Source organism: Oratosquilla oratoria, chromosome 12, assembly GCF_046742065.1.
Source record: "Oratosquilla oratoria isolate Oo_2021 chromosome 12, ASM4674206v1, whole genome shotgun sequence".
NCBI lineage: Eukaryota > Metazoa > Arthropoda > Malacostraca > Stomatopoda > Squillidae > Oratosquilla > Oratosquilla oratoria.
This window is the reverse complement of record NC_134788.1, coordinates 33390211-33413090: the sequence shown is the minus strand read 5'-3', so window position 1 is coordinate 33413090 and position 22880 is coordinate 33390211. Positions and strand designations below refer to the sequence as shown.

Here is a 22880-nt window from a genome sequence, read left to right as displayed (position 1 = left end):
CAGGAAGAGTGTAACCAAACAGGATGCACATATAACCTTGTGTATTTTTACAAAGGATTACAAAGACCTTGCAGACAGGAGACCTTTTGGTCCATAACTAGGTTAGATGCATGACAACTTATCTATCAAACAGGTCTTTGACAATGGATCAATTCTTAATAGTAGAAAGTACTATCACAGAGAAAAGATAAAAATCATTCAGGTCACGCTGGAGAGGCCTCACACCAGTGTGAACCATCACACACTAGACGAGATCAACCTTTGATGAGCAAGTGCAAGTCACTACTTTACTTTTGAAATCATTCATAAGAAAACAATTTCTTTTTTCCCTTTAAGTCACCCCGTGATTTCTAGGTTTACTTTATTCTTCTGTGAAAGATGCATTGCACAGGTCACACTTGAAAGTTTTCTCTCCAGTGTGGGTCACAACGGGATATTTGAGATGACTCTTTTGTGAGAAAGTTGCATTACATAGGTTACACTTGAAAGGCTTCTCTCCAGTGTTGGTCATCATGTGTCTTTTTAGATTAGTCTTTAGTGAGAAAGCTGTATTACACAGGTCATATTGTAAAAGCTTCTCTCCATTGTGGGTCATAAGGTGTTGACTGAGTGCACTTTTTACTGAGAAAACTGCATCACACTGGTCACAATTGAAGGGCATCTCTCCAGTGTGGGTCATCGTGTGATATTTGAGATGCCCTTTTCCTGAGAAAGCTGCATTGCATAGGTCACACTGGAAAGGCTTCTCTCCACTGTGGGTCAACACATGTTAATTGAGGTCACTCTTTTGTGAGAAAGGTGCATCACATAGGTCACAAAGGAAAGGCTTCTCTCCAGTATGGGACATCACGCGATCTTTGAAATGACTCTTTCATGGGAAAGCCCCGTCACATAGGTCACACTTGATCAAATTCTCCCCAGTGTAGGTCATTATATGATATTTGAGATGACTCTTTCACGAGAAAACAGCACCACAAAGTTCACACTCGAAAGGCTTCTCTCCAGTATGGGTCATGTGATTTTCAGATACCCTATTTGTGAAAAAGCTGCATCACACATGTCACATGGGTAAGGGTACCTCTCCAGTGGGGGGTCATCATGTGTCTTTTGAGATTATGCTCTACTAATACGGCTGCATTGCACAGGTCACACTGGAAAGGCTTCTCCATATGATATTTGATAGAACTCTTTTCCAAGAAAGCTACATCGCACAGGTAACACTAGAATTTTCTTTTTTACTCCAGTATGAGTAATCATGTCTTTCCAGTGTGGGACATCATGTGTCTTTTTAGATTACTCTTTTCTGAGAGAGCTGCATCACACTGGCCACACTTGAAAGGCTTCTCTCCAGTGTGGATCATCATGTGTCTATTGAGATGTCTTTTTTTTTAGAAAGCTGCATCACAAAGGTCACACTCCAGTGTGGGTTCTCCTGTGTCTATTGAGATGACTCTTTCTTGAAAAAGCTGCAACACACAGGTCACATTGGAAAGGCTTCTCTCCAGTGTGGGTTATCATGTGATCTTTAAGATTTTCCTTTCGTGAGAAACCTGCATCACATTGGTCACAGTTGAAAGGCTTCTCTTCACTGTGGGTTATCATGTGAACATTGAAAGGACCCTTTTCTGAGAAAGCTGCATCACAAAGGTCACACTTGAAAGGCTTTTCTCCAGTGTGGGTCATTCTGTGTCGTTTGAGAGCACCCTTTCTTAAGAAAGCTACCTCACACAGGTCACATTGGAAAGGTTTCTCTCCAGTGTGGGTCATCATGTGATTTCTAAGATGGTCCTTTCGAGAGAAAGCTGCATCACACAGGTCACACTTGAAAGGCTTCTCTCCAGTGTGGGTCATCTTGTGATCTCTAAGATTTTCCTTTCGTGAAAAAGTTGCATCACACAGGTCACACTTGAAAGGTTTGTCTCCAGTGTGGGTTATCACGTGATATTTGAGAGCACTCTTTCGTGGAAAAGCTGCATCACACAGGTCACATTCATAAGGCCTCTCTCCAGTGTGGGTCATCATGTGTTTTTTGAGATTACCCTTTCTTGAGAAAGCTGCATCACAAAGACCACACTTGAAAGGCTTTTCTCCAGTGTGGGTCATCTTGTGTCCTTTGAGATGACTCTTTATTGAGAAACCTGCATCACACAGTTCACAGTGGAAAGGTCTCTCTCCAGTGTGGGTTATTATGTGAACATTGAGAAGACACTTTTCTGAGTAGGCTGCATCACAAATGTCACACTTGAAAGGCTTTTCTCCAGTGTGGGTCATCATGTGTCTTTTGAGATGACTCTTTACTGAAAAAGCTGCATCACAAAGGTCACACTTGACAGGCTTTTCTCCAGTGTGGGTCATCATGTGTCTGTTGACATGACTCTTTCTGGAGAAAGTGGCACCACACAGGTCACAGTGGAAAGGTTTCTCTCCAGTGTGGACCATCGTGTGATATCTTAGATGACCCTTTTGTGAGAAAGCTGCATCACACAGGTCACATTTGAAAGACTTCTCACCAGTGTGTGCCATCATGTGATTTTTGAGAGAACTCGTTCCTGAAAAAGCTTCGTCACACAATTCACATTGGAAGGGCTTCTCTTAAGTGTGGGTCATCATGTGATCTTTGAAATGACTCTTGTGGGAAACTTGCATTGTACATGACACAATGGAGAGGCATCTCTCCTGTGTGGGTCATCATGTGATATATGAGAGTGCTCTTTCCTGAGAAAGTTGCATCACACGGGTCACATTGAGTCTCCACTGTGGGCCATCATGTGATATCTGAAATGACTTGTGAAATAGGTGCGTTGCAGATGGAACACCAGTTTCTCTGTACTGTATGACTAACATACAGAATCTTCAGACACCTTTTCCAAGGAAATGTTGCCATCTACCATTGACCTGAAAGAAAACATATAACAAGTTTGACATCTTTTTGAGAGCATATAATACAAGTAGAACAAGTGTATACAAACATAGTATGCATTGACCAAAATGCTGTAGGGGAAGGGAATAAATAACTCATATCAAAGAAGAACCACAAAGGAAGAAGTAAGACATGGAAGATTGAACAAATAATAAAAAACTTGGGGTTGCAAGGAAAAGACTGGAGCAGTAGAAATTAGCAAGGAAATAAAAGGCAAAAGAGTGGCTGCATACACTGCAAAGATAAGACACAAGCAAAAGAAGTAGCTGTATAATGTAGGACATGATAGCATAACTGGAAATAAGATTCTTTTTTAAACTTTTGCAGAGGATACTATACACAAGCACCAATCAAAAATGTCATTAACATGTGAGACTTGTATGAATCTGATAATTATTTCTACAGCAAATCACTTGTTCTCCATTTTTCAGTGATCCCACTCTCCCCTAACCTAAGAACATAAGAATAATGGAGACTGCAAGAGACCATAAGGCCTACACTAGGCAGCTCCATATCCATCACCACCTGTCGTCCCCATCCATAAAGTTGTCTAATGGTTTTTTAAAACAACTGATAGTTTCAGCGCTTACTACATGGTTACTAAGTTTATTCCATTCATCGACCACCCTTTTGGTAAACCAATTCTTGCCTATTTCCTTCTTAAATCTAAATTTGTCCAGTTTATACCCATTACTGCAAGTCCTACCCTGTTGTTTTATTATGATGACCTTGTTTGCATCACCCTTGTTATAGCCTTTGATCCACTTGAACACTTCTATTAGATCACCCCGCACTCTGCGTCTTTCCAGAGAGTGTAAGTTTAGGTGCCTAAGCCTCTCTTCGTAAGGCAAATTTCAGAGTCCATGTATTTTGGTCATTCTCTGTACTGATTCTAGTGAATCTATGTCCATTCTATAGGACGGAGACCAAAACTGTACCGCATAGTCAGGGATGGATAAACCTAATGCTGTTAGCTTTATTTCTGGCACTAATGCACTGCTTCCTGGTTTTCAGGTCCGGACTCACTAGAACTCCCAAGTCCCTCTCGCACTCAGATTTTTGTAAAAACTTGTTATCTATGATGTATCTATTTTCGGGATTGTGTGGCCCTACGTTTAACACACTACACTTAGAGATATTGAAGTTCATTTGCCATTTCACCGACCATGTTAACAATTTATCAAGATCATTCTGCAGAATCTCTGTGTCGTCTCCTGACCTAATTAGGCATCCTATTTTAGTGTTGTCCGCAAACTTACTAACATCACTATTTATCCCATCGTCTAAGTCGTTTATGTACATAATGAACAAGGGACCCAAAACCGAGCCCTGGGGGACCCCACTAGTAACATTGCCCCACCTAGATTTTATTCCATTTATGGTGACCCGCTGTTTTCTGTTACTAATCCAAGCTCTAATCCATTCTAACACTTTTCCTCCTATGCCATGGGCTTTGATTTTATTTAGTAGTCTCTGGTGTGGCACTTAGTCAAACACTTTGCTAAAGTCAAGGTAAATAACATCGTAATTTTCCTTGTTGTCTGACGCCTTATATAGTTTAGTGTAAAAGGATAGAAGATTAGTCACACATGACTTACCCTTGGAGAAACCATGCTGTGAATCACGAATTAAATCATCCCCTTCATTGTGTTCTCCGAGTCTATTTACCATTACTGATTCAAGCATTTTTCCTATAACCGATGTCAAACTGATTGGCCTGTAGTTGCATATAGACAACCTATTTCCCTTCTTAAAAACAGGAACAATGCTTGCCTGCCTCCAAGCAGTTGGCACAAAACCAGTGTCTACCAATTTATTGAATATTTCAGTTAACTGGTCGCAATTTCAAATTTACACTCCTTAAGCATTCTTGAAAAAATTTCCATCTGGACCCGGAGATTTTGTAGCTTTAAGTCTTTCAATCTGCTTGACTACTTCTTCTTTACTAATGCTGATATTAGATAGACTACTTTCTTCATCCCCTCTCTAAATCAGATCGCAGTCAGGTACTTTATCTAACCTCTCATTAGTAAATACCATTGGAAAATAATTGTTAAACTCCTCACTCATTTTTTCCTCCCATTCGATCATGACATTTTCACCATTTCTAATTGGTCCTATTCTTTATTTTTTGTTCTATAGAGGTGAAAGAAACCCTTTGGGTTGGATTTTGCTTGACTGGCAACCTTGATTTCATAATTACGTTTCCCTGTACATGTATTCCTTTTAACCAGCTTTGCCATTTCATTATATCTTGATCTAAGGTGTGATTCCCCATTATCTATTTTTACGTAAAGTCCTCTTTCCATTCCGATCTCATGTTTCAATCTGTCTGTCATCCATTTGGGAGTATTACTATTTTTCTGTATTGACTTTAGGGGGATAAATGTGTTTTGTGCATTAATAATTAGATCAGTTAGATTGCTATACATTTCTTCTAAATTGCTGACCTGACTGTGGGGCCCTCGCCCCCAAGTGACCTGACCTAAGGTATGCATATTACCCTCCATGACCCGGCTATTAGTCCAGACCTGACTCCCAGCCCTGCAACGAGAACTGACAATGTTCGAAATGTCTGCACATTTCGTATTCAATTTCAAATAGGTTTATATATTGTCAAAGTTTGCTTTCCTAAAGTCTAGTACTTCAACGTTATTCGTACTTTTTAATTTTTCCCAAATAACATTAAATCTTATTTCTTGATGATCACTAGAGCCTAGACTATCTCTCACTACTACGCTGCTAATTTGGTGCTCATTATTTGTTAAAATTAAGTCCAGGGTATTTTGTCCCCTCGTAGGATCGGTAATCACTTGTTTTAGGAAATTATCCTGCACCACATCTAGGAATTTCTTCGCTTCATGATCTCCTATTAAAGTTTCCCAGTCAATGTTTCTATAATTAAAATCTCCCATGATCACAACGTTTTTGTACTGTGGTAATTGTTATTGGGAATCTTAGTGTTTACCTTAGTGCGGTAAACTTTCCTTCAAAGTGTTATTTTCTTCGATTCAGGAGCCTTTCCTGAAACTTCGAACCATGCCTATTGTAACCTTAAATAAGATACGATTAAACTCCCCTACTCTTTATTTTGTTTACTAAATCTATGTAACTATTTAGGTTTAATAAATTGGGAATTAATTTTGAGAAATTACTTAAAGTAATTATTAACTCATGGTCTTCTGAGCTATTTTTGAACTCGTACGAGTCCCTTGGAATACTGTGCTCACTAACATCGGAACTGTCAGATTACCCTGAGCTCAGGACAAAGAAGGACCTCTCTTTTGGAAACCTCTAACCAAGGGATCATGTCTTAGGTTCAGAAAGCCTTCAAGAACTTTAGAATTTCTAAACCAACTACATTTAGAGAATCTATGCAGGTTAAAACAAAGGTGAACGGTAAGTTCTCAAATGTAATTACTGAAATACTGAACCGTAGTTTTCACACCTCAAGGCTGGCGAGAAAACAAGTAATATTCCACACAAATACCACCTGAAACCTATAAATAAAACTACAAAATGTTCATTTCTGACATCCTTGAGTAAGAAGTGAATTACTTGTCACTTCATACACTGAGGTTAAGTTAGGTTAGATATACCACTCCCTTCCGTCAATTACTAAAACAAGGCTTGTTGGGTGTAGCTTGATGAATTATAGTTATTCATTGGAAACTGCTACTTCTAATGAATAATTTGCATGAATATTGGTGTCCCATAGCAATCACTATTTTATACATGAACATATGATTTAATTTTTAGGTGATTGGGAAAGTAAAAATTAATAGAGAAATAATAAGCCACAGGAGTGGATGAATACATGGAAAGAAGCCACAAAAACAAAAAATAAAACAAAGAAATTGCAATATGATGAAACATACAATAGCACAGATCACAATAATTATGCATCTTTATAAGACTTCATTTGACCTACCAAATTCTTATTGGAACTAACAACAAACCAAGGAACATAGTCATGAACAGATGAAGAAGATAACCTCTACCACATACTAAATACATGTACAAGATTGACGGCCGTTCATAATAACACTTACTTATTCATTACCTGCATTACAGTTGTGCTTCCAAATTGTATGCCACTTCTGGATCTCACACATGTCTCAGGAATCTCAAAGATTCTTCTATGTGACTACTCACACTAAAGTATTCATTTGTATTCAATTATTATGAAGTGGACTTGTGGTTTGACCATAGAAAAAATGTTCGATGGAAATAGAAGCCTTATTCACTGTTATTGGGCTTAGTTATTTCTTAATATCGGTAATATTTTGTTTACCTATAACTCTGTCAATATTGATATTCTTTATATCTGGTGTTTAATGAGTTTATCATATGGCTTGAATTGCAAGTAAAATGATTGTATACGAAAAAAATAAAATCTAAATCTATAATGAGTGCACAGTGAATTGAGAGATTATGCAGTGAACACTGAATTGCTTTAATTGGATTTTCGTGCTGTGGCAGCCGCTAGGAAGTGTAATCGAACAGGATGCAAACATCACCTTGTGTATTTTTTTTTTTTTTTTTTTACAAAGGATTACAAAAAGAGAACATGCAGACAGGTTGCCTTTGGGTCCACAACTAGGTTGGATGCAGGAAAAATTATAATGAATAAATAAAGATAAATACGTACATAAAATAATAAAACAAATAAATAGGCAATAGCAAAAAAAAAAAAATGTAACAATAAATAAATAATAAATGATGCATAAGTGTAGTTGGGAAAGGTGATTTACTTGTTTCTCCGTTGAAACCTCGTTCCTGTAGTTTCTTCTGGGTCAGTCCTTATCCTTCCTCGGGTGTAGGCTACACAGCACGGTCATTATGCTAGTTTCCCTACCGTCTAACTTCGAAAACGACTCACTTTGTGGATTTCCTTCCTTCCTCCACGCACACACACACATCCACCTACCCGTGGCCCTTGCTACGTAGTACTACCCATACCGACGCGCAGGCATTCCCCCTTCTGGAGTCACTGACCCGCGCCCCCCTTTGACCCCCCAGCTGGTGGTGTCAACCGCTCGTCCCCGTCCGCGTCACATTCACACCACAATAACTAAATAAATAACGATAATATATATATATATATATGTATATATATATGTATATATATATATATATATAATATATATATATATATATAATAACGAATAAAAGTTAAAATAAAATAAAATACATACATACATACATATACCAAGGCTTTTCCCCCCTTATAAGGGAGGTAGCCAAAAAGGAAAAGGCATAAAATCATTTCCACCCATTCCATCCCTGAATACACTCCACACCCCTCCACCCTCCCTCTTTTCTGAGCACCTCCTGGATAACGGGTCATCCCTGCACCTTGTCCACTGCCCTGGGTCAGAAGCAGTGTCGCAAGACACAGCACATCCACAGCAAGGCCGCTTCATTAAATCGGCGACCCCCTCTCCGTCCCCCCATTGCATAAAAGGAGAGGACGGAGAGAAATCCCTTCGGGCTGCGTCAAATTTTGCTCACACATACTACTTCACCCCCATCCCCCCGCCTATTCCACCTCATGCAATCACAACATCATCCATATACAACCATTCTCCATTCACCCCTGTCTTCTGTCCTCTCCCGTCCTTCCTCAACAGACATTCCCCTCTTCCCCAAAGCCCCCTTCACCCCATCCATCCACCTCATCCTAGGACGTCCCCTCATGTTCACTCCCTCCACACCTGCCTTCCATACCTCTTTTACTAGTCTTTCTTCACTCATTCTTTCCATGTGTCCAAACCATCCTAATATCCATTCATCAACCCTATCTCCCAGCTCCTTTTCCACCCCTGTTCTCCTCCTCGCCTCCTCATTTCTCACTCTATGTAGCCTAGTAACCCCTATCATACTTCTCAGACACCTCATCTCAAACACATTCAAACTCCTTCTCTCTTCTTCTCTTATGTTCCACGTTTCTGCCCCATACAGTGCTGTTGGCACAATCACTCCTTCATACAATCTCCTCTTCGCATCCATTCCCAAATGTCTATTCCTCATTACACTTTTTAATCCACCAAGACATTTACTCGCTTCTCTCAATCTACATTCTACCTCCACCTTCACTCCACCTTTTCCTGCTACATTTGCACCCAAGTATCTAAAACTATCCACTTTCTCCAGTCACTCTCACTTAATGCTCATTTCCATTCTACTGCCACTTTCACCCCTTGTACATCTCATCACCTTACTTTTACCCACATTTATCTTTAGCTTTCTTATATCACATAATCTCCCTAACTCTGCCACCAACTTCCTCAATCCCTCCTCCGATCCTGCCACAAGCGCAGTGTCGTCCGCAAACAACAGCTGGCTCACCTCCCACTTTTCTCCATTTTCTTTAACCATCTCCAATCCCTCACCCACTACCCTTGCATTTACCTCTCGCACCACCCCATCTATGTATAAGTTGAATAGCCAGGGCGACATAACGAATCCTTGACGAAGTCCCACCTTTACCTCGAACCACTCACTCTCTCCATTTCCAATCCTGACACAAGCTCTACTACTCTCATAAAAACTCTTGACAGCTCCTAGAAGCTTTCCTTCTATCCCATATATCTGCATAACCTCCCACAGTGCCTTTCTGTCTACCCTATCATAAGCCTTTTCCAGATCCATAAAAGCCCAAAAAACATCCTTCCCCTTTCCTATAGCTTTCTCACATATCTGTCTTACCACAAAGATCTGATCTACACAACCTCTACCTGCCCTAAATCCACACTGTTTCTCTCCTAATCCTCTCAATCAAGATCCTCCCATAAGCCTTCCCAACTACACTTAACAAGCTAATCCCTCTGAAACTACTACATTCACACTTGTCCCCTTTTCCCTTGTAAAGAGGAACTATACAGGCACTCCTCCAGTCCTCCATCACTCTACCCTCTCTCCAGCAAACATTAAATAACCTCACCAGCCAGTCCACCATCACTGTACCTCCCTTTTTCAGACATTCTGCATGGCATCCATCCAGACCAGGTGCCTTACCTGCTTTCATCATCTTAACAACTGCCTTCATCTCATCCTTCCTTATTTCTCCTCCATTCTCCTCACTCCTCACTCTCATTTTCTTCGCATTTCCCACTGCAGCTATCTTTCCCTCCCTATCCTCCTTCACATTTAGCAACTCCCTAAAATATTCTGCCCATCTTCCCCTTACTGCCTTCTCTTCCATTATCATCTCTCCATCTGCACCTTTTACCTTTTCTTCTCTACTTGATTCGCCTCTTCCTCTCTTAATTTCTTTCCAAAACATCTTTTTATTACTTTCAAAATTTTCTGTCATACTCTTACCCCATTTCACATCTGCTCTCCTCTTTGCCTCCTTTACCTTTTGCTTTACTTCTCTTCGTACCTCTCATATGACTCCCGCGTCCTATTTTGTAACCAATCTGTGAAAGCTTGCCTCTTCTCTTCTACAACCTTCTTTGTTTCCTCATCCCACCGTTCACTACCCTTTCTTCTATTTCCCCCTGTCCTTCTTGTTCCACACACCATCCTTGCACACTTTATGACTCCCTCCTTGAACCATCCCCATTCCTCCTCCACACCCAGCTCCACTCTATCCTTTACTCCCTCCCACTCCTCCTTCAGCTTCTTTTCGTACTCCTTCTCCTTTCCCTTTTCATTCAAAGAGTTCACTCTAAGAACCTCCCTACCTTTTGTCCCCTTCCTCTTTCTCCATCTATCCTCCACTCTCAACTTACCTTCCACCAAAAAATGATCTGATATTCCCCCACCCTCTCCCCTTAGCACATGTACATCCTTAACTCTTCCTATCATAATCCTATTTACCACTACATAATCCATTAGCGCTCTATCTACCACCCTTCCCTCCACCACCCTCTCCCATGTGTACTTATGCCAGACTTTCTTCCCAAACACTGTATTTGCTATTATCAACTCTCTTTCTAGACACATTTCCACCATCAACTCTCCACTACAATTCTTTCCTGGAATTTCACATTTCCCAACCACTCCATCAATTGGACAATTTCCTACCCTAGTATTAAGGTTTCCCAGTACTATTACATTTACATTTCTTCCTAAATCCTCTATGCACTCATTTAAATATATCCAAAAGGCCTCCCTTTCTTCTACACTCTTCTCACTGCCAGGCCCATATGCATTTACAAAGACCCACATCTCCTTTCCCAGTTTCACCTTCATCCACATTATCCTTGAGGAAACCTCCTTCCACTCCACTACCCGTTTACCTATCTCTTCACTCACTAGAATAGCCAACCCTTCCCTCCCTCGTCCTCTCTTCACTCCTGTTAACCTCCCACTTACACACACAAACTTACACTCACCCTTTCCTTTCAACTTAGTTTCACTCATAGCCAACACATCTATCTTCCTTCTCACAAACATATACCTATCTCTTCCCTTTTACTCTCATCTGTACCACATCCACGCACATTAAAAGACCCAAACCTTAGGGTGCTAGTCCAAAAACTCCCAGACCCTCTTATGCCTTCTCTTTTTTGTTTAGGAATGTCCCCTGTGGGGCTACAAGGAGAAGGATGCCTAGTCCCAATCCCCATCCCTTTCTTCTCGCCTCTTACAATCCAAATAGGAATACTTGGTGGCAGTATTCTTTTCCCCCACCACAGAAAAAGAATACTCAGAGAAATGGTACAGGACAGCAACAAGGGGTTGGGGGACAGCATAATGGAGGGACAGTCGTAGTATAAAAGTGTCATCATTTCTCTATGAACAGAGTTTTCCTCTATCATAGACAAAATGATGTGTGGCTCTGGTCCGTAGGGGCCCCCCATATAGACCCTAAAGTATCAACTGCATGCTATTTTGCCACAATAACATAAAAAAACAACAAAATAAAATAAAGTAAAAGGTAGGCATTACAGTAGGCTATATTGCTTAGGTGCTTATCTAAACTAATTTTAAAACTTCGAACTGTAGCCTACTATATTGCACTGCCACTGCAGGAAATTTATTTCATTCATTTTGTACACGGTTGGCGAAGTTGTTTCTACCCACTATTCGTCACTTTTGATGCTGTCAATTACCTTAAGAATTTTAAATAAATACTGAAATAAACACCATATTAAATTGCCCCTGAGTATATGTCTTAGTCAATTGTCGTACAACTTACTTATGATATTTGGAATCAGTTTTGCGCCTCTTCGTTTTTACTTGTTTTATTCCAATTTTCAAAATTTTAATATTCGCTGACCATACGGAAACCGCATATTCCAAATGTGGACAAACTAACAATTTATATAGCTTGTTGATGACAGATGGAATTTCAAAATAGAAAGATCATGCAAAGTAATCATACTCTCATACTTTTGAATATCACAACAATTTTAGAAATTTTACATGCTTGCCACATTGTATTATTTTCCATTTTTACACGCTTACTATATTGTATCATTTTGCAGCCGCAGCAGAACAAGAGGCAATTATGCACATGGATGACTTTACCTGGGGTGATTCCAGTGCCAGTGACCCTAACACAGAGGATATGGATTACCGGCAGCCTCGTCCTGGATGTTCCCACCATGAAGACATTGTGACTATAACATTCCATAGGAATGTCATGGAATATGAGGCCAACTGCAATACAGCTGATCATCTTGCCTTGTCTGATAACCAAGTTACTGTCCCAGTTTCTGCCACCTTGAAAGCTGGTGAGGCTGATCTGGACAAGTTAGTTATTTCTAGATCAACATGTAGAACAGAATGCTGTCCAGGTACAACATCAGCCAAAGCTACATGGCAGAGTTCAGCGAGGACCCTCCCCAGCTTGCTGCTCTACGAGTACACTGGGATGGGAAGATGCTCAGAGACGTCCTGGGTAGTGAACCTGGGACCACCTCAGAGACTTTAGTTGTGCTCGTCTCTGGACCACCAGTCTATCCTGAAGGCGGCAAGTTACTGGGAGTATTTGTCATCAACAGCTAAATAGGCACTGCTTGAGCTGAGGCATCATTGGATTTGTTGGAGACACAGGGGCTTACAAGTGTCATAACTGCCCTTGTTTTTGACACTACATCCAGTGACAGTGGAGTACACTGGGGAGCTACCAAACTGCTTGAGGAAAAGCTAAACACTAAGGTGTTTTACCTTATGTGCAGACACCACATCCTGGAAGTGCTAGTTGGAGCAGTCTAGGAAAGGCTGTTTGGCAAGGTGAAGAGTCTAGAGAATCCTTGGTTCAGATACTTCAAGGATGTGTGGGGGAAATCGACAACAGGCAACACTAAAACCCTGATGGTTCAGGGACAAGAAGAGATATTGTGAGGAAATACTTCATGATATCCTTACATTCGAGATGGCGCTGAGAGCTGACTACAAGGAAATGGCTGAGCTCACAGTGATTGTTCTTGGAGGCGCACCTCCCTGTGGGATTCACTGGAGTCGACCAGGGGCCACTGACCAGGCCGGATGGATGGCCAGGAACTTGTATTCCATGAAGATGCTGATGTTTTGTGATCTGCTTGAGCATGATGAGAATGTTGCAAAGCAAAGCTGGAACAACTCAACACCTTCCTGGTGCTGTTCTACACACCAATGTGGATGATATCAACATCTGCTTCCGCTCGCATTGGTCACGCCATCAATCCAAGTTCGGTCTGCATGGAAGACGGTTGTCTTGGACGCGGTCAGTGTTGGAGGATGGAATACTGCTACTGCAGTAGAAAAAAAAAAAAAAAAAGTCTCTATGGTACAACGCTTCCATACATCCTAGATAAAAAAGAAATGGGATTTTTGTCTTTTTCAGGGGGAAAAAAAAAAGGGGGGGGGGGAAAAGTATAGTAACATATATATATATATATATATTTTAACAGGTTTACCCAAGGGTGTTCCCACCACCTATCCAAGACCACTTGGAGAGTTCAAGGCCTTGGCCACACCAAGCTCTACAAGAATAATGACAAGTTATCACAGTTTTGTGGAGAATTGAATGCATTAGGTCTATTATCAGTTGATGTGGAAAATAATCTTCACTACCTCTGAAATTCCTGTTCTCCTTAAGCTATTCTTTTTCTCTGTTACCTTGACACTTTTATGTCAGTTACACGTCTTCCAAGATGCAGAAAAAAAAAAGAATAGCAGCCATGAGTTCTTGTTCTCAACTTTTGCCACCTTGCTTCCCTCCACAACTGTGCAATTTTCATGATGCCACCAAGAATGAATCACTGAGAACCAACATCCAGTGTGAAGGCTGGAACTGTTGCTTCTTCCTTGTAACATCATCATCATCATCCAACAATCTGGGAGTGCACTACTGTACTATGCCAAGAGGAAGCCACAGCTGTCGGTCTAGTGGCCTGCCATGCAGTTGGTAAAAAGGAAGAGCATCTATGTTCAACTCCAGCAACGTCTGAAGAACCTCTGCACAGACCATTTGGAAGGCTGCAAGACTAACAGTCTCTTAAAGGTGCAGGCCATAACATCAGATTATAAATCATATGATGATTATCAGATACTACATATATATATATATATATATATATATATATATATATATATATATAATTTTTTTTTTTTTCAAAACTTGTGGATTATGGTATATTTATTAAAATAAACAAGAACAATATCTATATGCACTTTATTAGACATCCAATGTTTTCATAAAAGCTAAATTTTAAACAAATGTGTCATTTCTTCCTACTTCTCAGTTGTGCTTTATCTACCATGCCATTTGTTCCTGTGCCATTTATTTTTTTCCAGACATCCAGAAAATAATGTCATTCTGCAAATTTTTTTTGGTTTCTATTTATCAGGGAACACTTCCCCACAAAGGATTGGCATGTGGACAAGTGAATTCTAGCATAAATAGCACCAGAAGCCCATATATAAATCTATAACATGTTTATGTCTCATTATGTCAAGACAAGCAAACCCAATCACTGCAGGGTTTGCTATTTTTTACAAGAAAATTATTGAGTGTGTTATTCTTTACATGAGTATAATCAGGTTTACTGTTGTCATAAACACTTTCGTACTTCAGTACATAAACAATATTTAAAAAACTGAATAAATTTCAAAGCTTCTGTGAACTAGTTATGAATCCTCACTGGTTTAATAACTGTTTTCATATGCTGGTTTTAATTTTTGTATTCAAATACCCAGGAAGTTTCAAGCTTAGGTTAGGTATACAGTTGACTGGTTATCAGAGTTCTGTAATGCAATCACCATGGAGTATCCTTGAACTAATTTCAACAAAAATTTTCATGGAAATTGAACATTATATTACCATGTTATTTTCATTATTTATTCATCAATATGAATTTAGCATATTAATTTTTACAGTTTTGTCAAAGGTTTGCTTTTCTTAACATGAAGACATTTGGGTTGGCCTTGGGCTCAACCCACCACAACCCTATTCTATCAACTACAAAAAGCATGGCACATGGTGGGAATAGTTTCATCAATTGTGATTATTCAGAAAGTCCCTACAAATCATATCTTTTTATCAGGTTATTGTGAATGATGCTGTCTCTGCAATCTTCCAATGTAATGTACATACATATCATCTTATTAATATTTTGTGAGGCAATTGTTCCTCTTGTGAGATGGGGCTTTCAATGAATGTATTTGAGTATTCCAATCCCAAATTATATATGATACTCCTGTAACACACACCCTTTGCATTAAAAAAGAGCTTACCAAGAATAAACCTTAGAAACCTGTTCATTAATTTGTGGCTTTTTATCTATGGTCACTGCATGACTAGCTTGGGAGAATATAAACATTAAATGTGCATTTTCACAGGACTTCATTCTACCTTCCAAATTCTTATTGCCTACATGCAATTGGAACTAACATCAAACCAGGGAACGTAGTCATGAATTGTTGAGGAAGATTGCTTCTATCACATAATAAGTACATGTACAAGACTGACAATTATTCATAATAACACTTGCTTATTACCTGCATCACTGTTGTGCTTCCAAATTCGATGCCACTTCTGGATCTCACAGATGTCCCAGGAATGTCAAAGATTCTTCTAGGTATGTACTATGTGACTGCTCATACTATAAAGCACTTATTTGTATTTAATCATTACATAGTGGACTTCTGGTGTGACTATATATATATACTGTATATATACATATATATAAAATACTCTATGGCCATAGGCTCTTTCTTGGGCTTCTTAGAGTTATCTGTAGTATATAATTTTGTTTACCTGTGACTCAGTCTATATTCTTGATATCTGTTGTTTAATCAGTTTATCAAGGTTATTTGGTTTGAATTGCTGGTAAAATGACTGTATACAGAAAAATAAAATCTAAATCTATTATGGTTGCACAGTGAATTGAGAGATTATGCAGTGAGTTTTTTAAATTGGATTTGTATACTGTGGCACCCCACCAGGAAGAGTGTAACCAAACAGGATGCACATATAACCTTGTGTATTTTTACAAAGGATTACAAAGACCATGTAGACAGGAGATCTTTTGGTCCATAACTAGGTTGGATGCATGACGACTTATCTATCAAACAGGTCTATAACAATGGATCAATTCTTAATAGTAGAAAGTACTATCACAGAGAAAAGATAAAAATCACTCAGGTCATGCTGGAGAGGCCTCACACCAGTGTGAACCATCACACACTAGATGAGATCAACCTTTGATGAGCAAGTGCAAGTCACTACTTTACTTTTGAAATCATTCATAAGAAAACAATTTTTTTTTCCTTTATGTCACCCCGTGATTTCTAAGTTTACTTTATTTTTCCGTGAAAGATGCATCACACAGGTCACACTTGAAAGTTTTCTCTCCAGTGTGGGTCACCACGGGATATTTGAGATGACTCTTTTGTGAGAAAGCTGCATTACACAGGTTACACTCGAAAGGCTTCTCTCCGGTGTTGGTCATCATGTATCTTTTTAGATTACTCTTTAGTGAGAAAGCGGCATTACACAGGTCACACTGTAAAAGCTTCTCTCCATTGTGGGTCATAAGGTGTTGACTGAGTGCACTTTTTACTGAGAAAACTGCATCACACCGGTCACAACTGAAGGGCATCTCTCCAGTGTGGGTCATGTAATATTTAAGATGCCCTTTTCCTGATAAAGGTGCACTGCATAGGTCACACTGGAAAGGCTTCTCTCCTCTGTGGGTCAATTTGTGATATTTGAGGTCACAAAGGAAAGGCTTCTCTCCAGTATGTGTCTTCACATTATCTTTGAAATGACTCTTTCATGGGAAAGCCCCGTCACATAGGTCACACTTGATCAAATTCTCCTCAGTGTAGGTCATCATATGATATTTGAGATGACTCTTTCTCGAGAAAACAGCACCACAAAGTTCACACTTGAAAGGCTTCTCTCCAGTATGGGTCATGTGATTTTCAGATACTCTATTTGTGAAAAAGCTGCATCACACATGTCACATTGGTAAGGGTACCTCTCCAGTGGGGAGTCATCATGTGTCTTTTGAGATTATGCTCTACTAATACGGCTGCATTGCACAGGTCACACTGGAAAGGCTTCTCCATATGATATTTGATAGAACTCTTTTCCAAGAAAGCTACATCACAAAGGTCACACTAGAATTTTCTTTTTTACTCCAGTATAAGTAATCATGTCTTTCCAGTGTGGGTCATCATGTGTCTCACGAGATTACTCTTTCCTGAGAAAGCAGCTGCATCACACTGGCCACACTTGCAAGGCTTCTCTCTATTGTGGATCATCGTGTGAGCTTTGAGAGGACTCTTTTTGTGAGAAAGCTGCATCACAAAGGTCACACTTGAAAGGCTTTTCTCCAGTGTGGGTCTTCTTGTGTCTATTGAGATGACTCTTTCTGGAGAAAGCTGCATCACACAGGTCACATTGGAAAGGTTTCTCTCCAGTGTGGGCCATTGTGTGATCTTTAAGATAGTCCTTTCGTGAGAAAGCTGCATCACACAGGTCACATTTGAAAGGCTTCTCTCTAGTGTGGGTGATCATGTGAGCTTTAAGAGGACTCTTTTCTGAGAAAGCTGCATCACAAAGGTCACACTCGAAAGGCTTTTCTCCAGTGTGTTTCATCATGTGTCTTTTGAGATGACTGTTTCTTAAGAAAGCAGCATCACACAGGTCACATTGGAAAGGTTTCTCTCCAGTGTGGGCCATTGTGTGATCTTTAAGATATACCTTTCTTGAGAAAGCTGCATCACACTGGTCACACTTGAAAGGCCTCTCTCCAGTGTGGGTCATGATGTGAACTTTGAGAGGATTTTTTTTTGAGAAAGCTGCATCACAAAGGACACACTCGAAAGGCTTTTCTCCAGTGTGGATCATCATGTGTCTTTTGAGATGATTCTTTCTTAAGAAAGCTGCATCACACAGGTCACATTGGAAAGGTTTCTCTCCAGTGTGGGTCATTGTGTGATCTTTGAGATATTCCTTTCGTGGGAAAGCTGCATCACACAGGTCACACTTGAAAGGCTTCTCTCCAGTGTGGGCCATCATGTGGTATTTGAGAGAATTCTTTCCTGAGAAAGCTGCATCACACAGATCACACTCGAAAGGCTTCTCTCCAGTGTGGGTCATGATGTGTTTTTTCAGAGCACACTTTCTTGAGAAGGCTGCATTACATAGGACACACTCAAAAGGCTTTTCTCTTGTGTGGATCATCATGTGTCTTTTGAGAGAACTCTTTCCTGAGAAAGTTGCATCACACAGGTCACACTCGAAAGGCTTCTCTTTAGTGTGGGTCATCATGTGTCTTTTAAGAGCATTCTTTCTTGAGAAAACTGCATCACACAGGTCACATTCATGAGGCCTCTCTCCAGTGTGGGTCATCATGTGTCTTTTGAGATTACTCTTTCTTGAGAAAGCTGCATCACACAGGTCACATTGGAGATGTTTATCTCCAGTGTGGGCCATCGCATGATTTTTAAGATGACTCTTTCGTGAGAAAGTTGCATTACAAAGGCCACACTCGAAAGGCTTTTCTCCAGTGTGCGTCATCAAGTGTCTTTTGAGATGACTCTTTACTGAGAAAGCTGCACCACACAGGTCACATTGGAAAGGTTTCTCTCCAGTGTGGGCCATCATGTGATATCTTAGATGACTCTCAAGAAAGCTGCATCACAAAGGTCACATTTGAAAGACTTCTCACCAGTGTGTGTCATCATGTGATTTTTGAGAGAACTCTTTCCTGAAAAAGCTTCATCACACAGTTCATATTGGAAAGGCTTCTCTCAAGTGTGGGTCATCATGTGATCTTTGAAATGACTCTTTTGTGGGAAAGCTAAATTGTACATGACACAATGAAGAGGATTCTCTCCTGTGTGGGTCATCATGTGATATATGAGAGAACTCTTTCCTGAGAAAGTTGCATCACACAGGTCACATTGGAGAGATTTCTCTCCACTGTAGGCCATAAAGTGATATTTAATATGACTAGTGAAATAGGTGTGCTGCAGACGCCACACCAGTTTCTCTTTATTATATGACTAATACACAGAGTTTCAGATATCTTTTCCAAGGAAAAGTTTTTATCTACCATTGACCTGAAAGAAAAGATATAACAAGTTTGACATCTAACTTTTTGAGAGCATATAATAGAAGTAGCATATGAGTATACACAGTATGCATTAACTGAAATGCTGTAGTTGAAGGGAACAAACAACTTGTATCAAAGAAGAACCATTAAGGAAGAAGAAAGAAATGGAAGATTGAACACATAATAATAAATATGGGGTTGTGAGGAAAAGACTGGAGAAGTAAAAATTAACAAGGATTTTTTTTTTTTTCCAAGGCTTTTTCCCCCTTCCAAGGGAGGTAGCCAAAAAGGGAAAGGCATAAAAACACTCCCACCCATTTCATCCCTAAATACACTCCACACCCCTCCCACCCTCCCTCTCATCTGAGCACCTCCTGGATGACGGGTCATCCCTGCACCCTGCCCACCGCCCTGGGTCAGAAGCAGTGTCGCAAGACACAGCACATCCACAGCAAGGCCGCTTCATTTAATCGGCGACCCCCCCCTCTCCAGCTGCATAAACACTGCTAAGAGAGGATGCAAGCAAAAGAAGTAGGTGTATAATGTAGGACATGATAGCATAACTAAAAATAAGATTCTTTGTTAAACTTTTGCAGAGGACAACAATACACAAGCACTAATCAAAAAAGTTGTTTAAACTTTTGGAGAGGACCACAATACACAAGCACTAATCAAAAAAGATGTTTATTAACGTTTGAGAGATTTATGCAAATCTGATAATTATTTCTACACCAAATCACTTGTTCTTCATTTTTCATTGATTCCACTCTCCCCTAACCTCAGGGCTGGCAAGAAAAAAAGTAACATTCCACACAAATACCACCTGAAACCTATAAATCAAACTACAAAATGTTCATTTCTGACATCCTCGAGTAAGAAGTAAATCACTTGTCCCTACATACTTTGAGGTTAGGTTAGATTCACCACTCTCTTCTGTCAACTACTAAAACAAGGCTGAATTATAGTTATTCATTGGAAACTGCTACTTCTAATGAGTAATTTGCATGAATATTTGTGTCCCATAGCAATGCATAAACACAGCAAAGGAAACATGGACTGGAAGTGAAGCGTGTATTCCTGATGTTTCGTCTATTGACTTTCTCAAAGGAATGAGCATACTGGATCATGCAGAGTTTATATACATGCTTGGTGGTTCAAGGGGTTATATGAACATAGAACGCTGTGTTCTGATAGGCCCGCTGAGGCAGCCAATCATGAAGTGCTATATCTGCTGAGGATTAGCCCAAGGGAAGCCAGCCTTACTGTTGATGTTGGGACGAGTAGTGATGTATGCAGTTTCTATGGATTTCCTGGTCTTCTTATCCCTACCTTTGTGTAATACCTCTGCTCGGTTCCATTGTGGGAGGTGCCCAGAATCGTCTACATGCACCACAATTGGGTTGGTGAGCCTATGGTGATGGAGGTCAGCCTTATGTTCCCTGATCCTTGTGTTAAGCCCCCTTTTCATCTCTCCATAATATGCCTTATCGCATGATGTGCGTGGGACCTTATACACGACACTGTCCTCACTCCCCCTCATCTTGGTTCTGCTTCTTAATATATTACTGATCTTCATTCCCAATGTTATTGCTGCTTTTACTTCAGTGCTCCTGAGCATCCTAGTAATGTCTCCTATCCTCTGTTAGTGGCATTGCCTTCACTTTCTTTTAACCTGCTTATGTGGATGATTTCTTCTGCTCTTCGTCTTAAGCTCAGGATCAAGCAATGACGTATATTAAGAAGCAGAACCAAGATGAGGAGGAGTGAGGACAGTGTCTTGTATAAGATCCCATGCACATCATGCAATAAAGCATATTATGGAGAGACAAAGAAGGGGCTTAACAGAAGGATCAGGGATCATAAGGCCAACCACCATCACAATAGGCTCACCAACACAATGGTGGTGCATGTAGACAATTCTGGGCACCTCCCACAATGGAACCAAGCTGAGGTATTACACAAAGGTATGGATAAAAAGGTCAGGAAATCCATAGAAACTGCATACATCACTACTCGTCCCAACATTAATAGTGAGGCTGGAAGTTTCACTTGGGCTAAATCCTCAGCGGGTTTAGTGCTTCACAATTGGCTGTCTCAGCGGGCCAATCAGAACACAGCATTCTACACTCATATATCCCTTTGAGCCACCAAGTGTGTATATAAACTCTGCACAATCCAGTATGCTCATTCCTTTGAGAAAGTCAATAGATGAAATGTCAGGAATAAACGCTTCACTTCCAGTCCATGTTTCCTTTGCAGTGTTTATGCAACTTGTTCACATGGATTTTCGATTCCTATAGCAATCTTATTCATACATGAACATATGATTTAATTATTTAGGTGATTGGTAGAGTGAAAATTAACAGGGAAAAAATAAGCCACAGGAGTGGATGAATACACAAAAGCCACAAAAATAAAAAATAAAACAAAATAATTGCAATATAATGAAACATACAATAGCACAGATCACTGGATTTTTTTTTTTTTTTTTTTTTTTTTTTTTTGCAAAGGTCTATACCTATCCAATAATCATGTCCAAAATCAGATCTTAAGAAAAATGACACATGCAAAATGGTACAGTAAATATGGCACATTTGATAACTAGGAAAAAATGACACATTTGTTTAAAATTTAGCTTTTATGAAAACATCATTGCATGTCTAATAAAGTGCATGTAGGTATTGTTATTGTTTATTTCTGTAAATACACCATAAAATATAATTATTGAAAAAAAAAGCTATCTGTAGTAACTGATGATCATCGTACAATTTATAATCTGAGGTTCTGGTCTGCTCTTCTACAAACGAAAATCCAAGACATGCTTCTACAAGCCATTAAGAACAGTTGTCATGATCTCAACCAATTTTGAGATCATGCTACTGTGGACTTGTACAGGCAGTCATCCAAGCCATCATTACCACACTTGGTCCAGACACTCGAACCCAAAGGTTAGAACATAACATAAGAACATAAGAATGAAGGAGACTGCAAGAGACCATAAGGCCTGCTCAAAAAACAAATTTGTCATATTTTCATACATTACTGTACTTTTCCTAATGCTTTTTGACCCAAAGTACGAAAAGATCACATTTGTTTTTATTTAGGATGTATGGAAGCCTTGTGGCATGGCAGCTGAAGTTTTTTGTTATCTTACCAAAATGGGTAATTTTGAGGCATTTCTAAGCCTATTTTGTGGTACAATTTTTACCTATCAAAGATAGAACAACAAATTAGGTACAAAATGAAAGAACAAAATCTACTCTATATATAGCAACTCTTAGAATTGATGGATTTCTCCATGAATTTTAAAAGATATGAAATTGTTGAAAAATCTTGAATTTTTTTCTAACTTAGAGGCATGGTTTTTTATGGATGTTTGAAATTTTAAGTGAATTAAGACCAAAACTTACTTTCAACATTTAATTTCATATCTACAAATACCTGTCAATGAT

The 22880-nt window shown here is 39.6% G+C and overlaps 2 protein-coding genes across 4 annotated transcripts in view; both read right to left on the bottom strand.

Annotated features, from left to right (window-relative positions):
• Window positions 1–1410: 1410 nt before the first annotated feature.
• Window positions 1411–7812, bottom strand: LOC143031317 (uncharacterized). Of its 3 annotated transcripts, none has more exons than XM_076194996.1 (2): window positions 7675–7812; window positions 1411–2895 (listed from the first exon to the last, which is right to left on the bottom strand). In XM_076194996.1, exon 2 carries the CDS (start codon window positions 2524–2526, stop codon window positions 1411–1413), a length of 1116 nt encoding a protein of 371 aa, XP_076051111.1. In that variant the 5' UTR covers window positions 2527–2895; window positions 7675–7812. The 3 variants fall into 3 exon arrangements, with proteins under 3 accessions (XP_076051111.1, XP_076051109.1, XP_076051110.1); XM_076194994.1 differs by lacking the exon at window positions 7675–7812 and adding an exon at window positions 6973–7411; XM_076194995.1 differs by lacking the exon at window positions 7675–7812 and adding an exon at window positions 6984–7411.
• A 9793-nt stretch (window positions 7813–17605) lies between these two features.
• Window positions 17606–22880, bottom strand: part of LOC143030325 (uncharacterized) — a 29543-nt gene continuing 24268 nt past the window's right edge. The window contains exons 8-9 of the mRNA XM_076193478.1: window positions 19358–19435; window positions 17606–19005 (exon numbers count right to left, since the gene is read on the bottom strand). Of these exons, the coding sequence (XP_076049593.1) occupies window positions 17616–19005; window positions 19358–19435 (1468 nt within the window). The 3' untranslated portion in view covers window positions 17606–17615. The remainder of the gene's footprint in view (window positions 19006–19357; window positions 19436–22880) is intronic.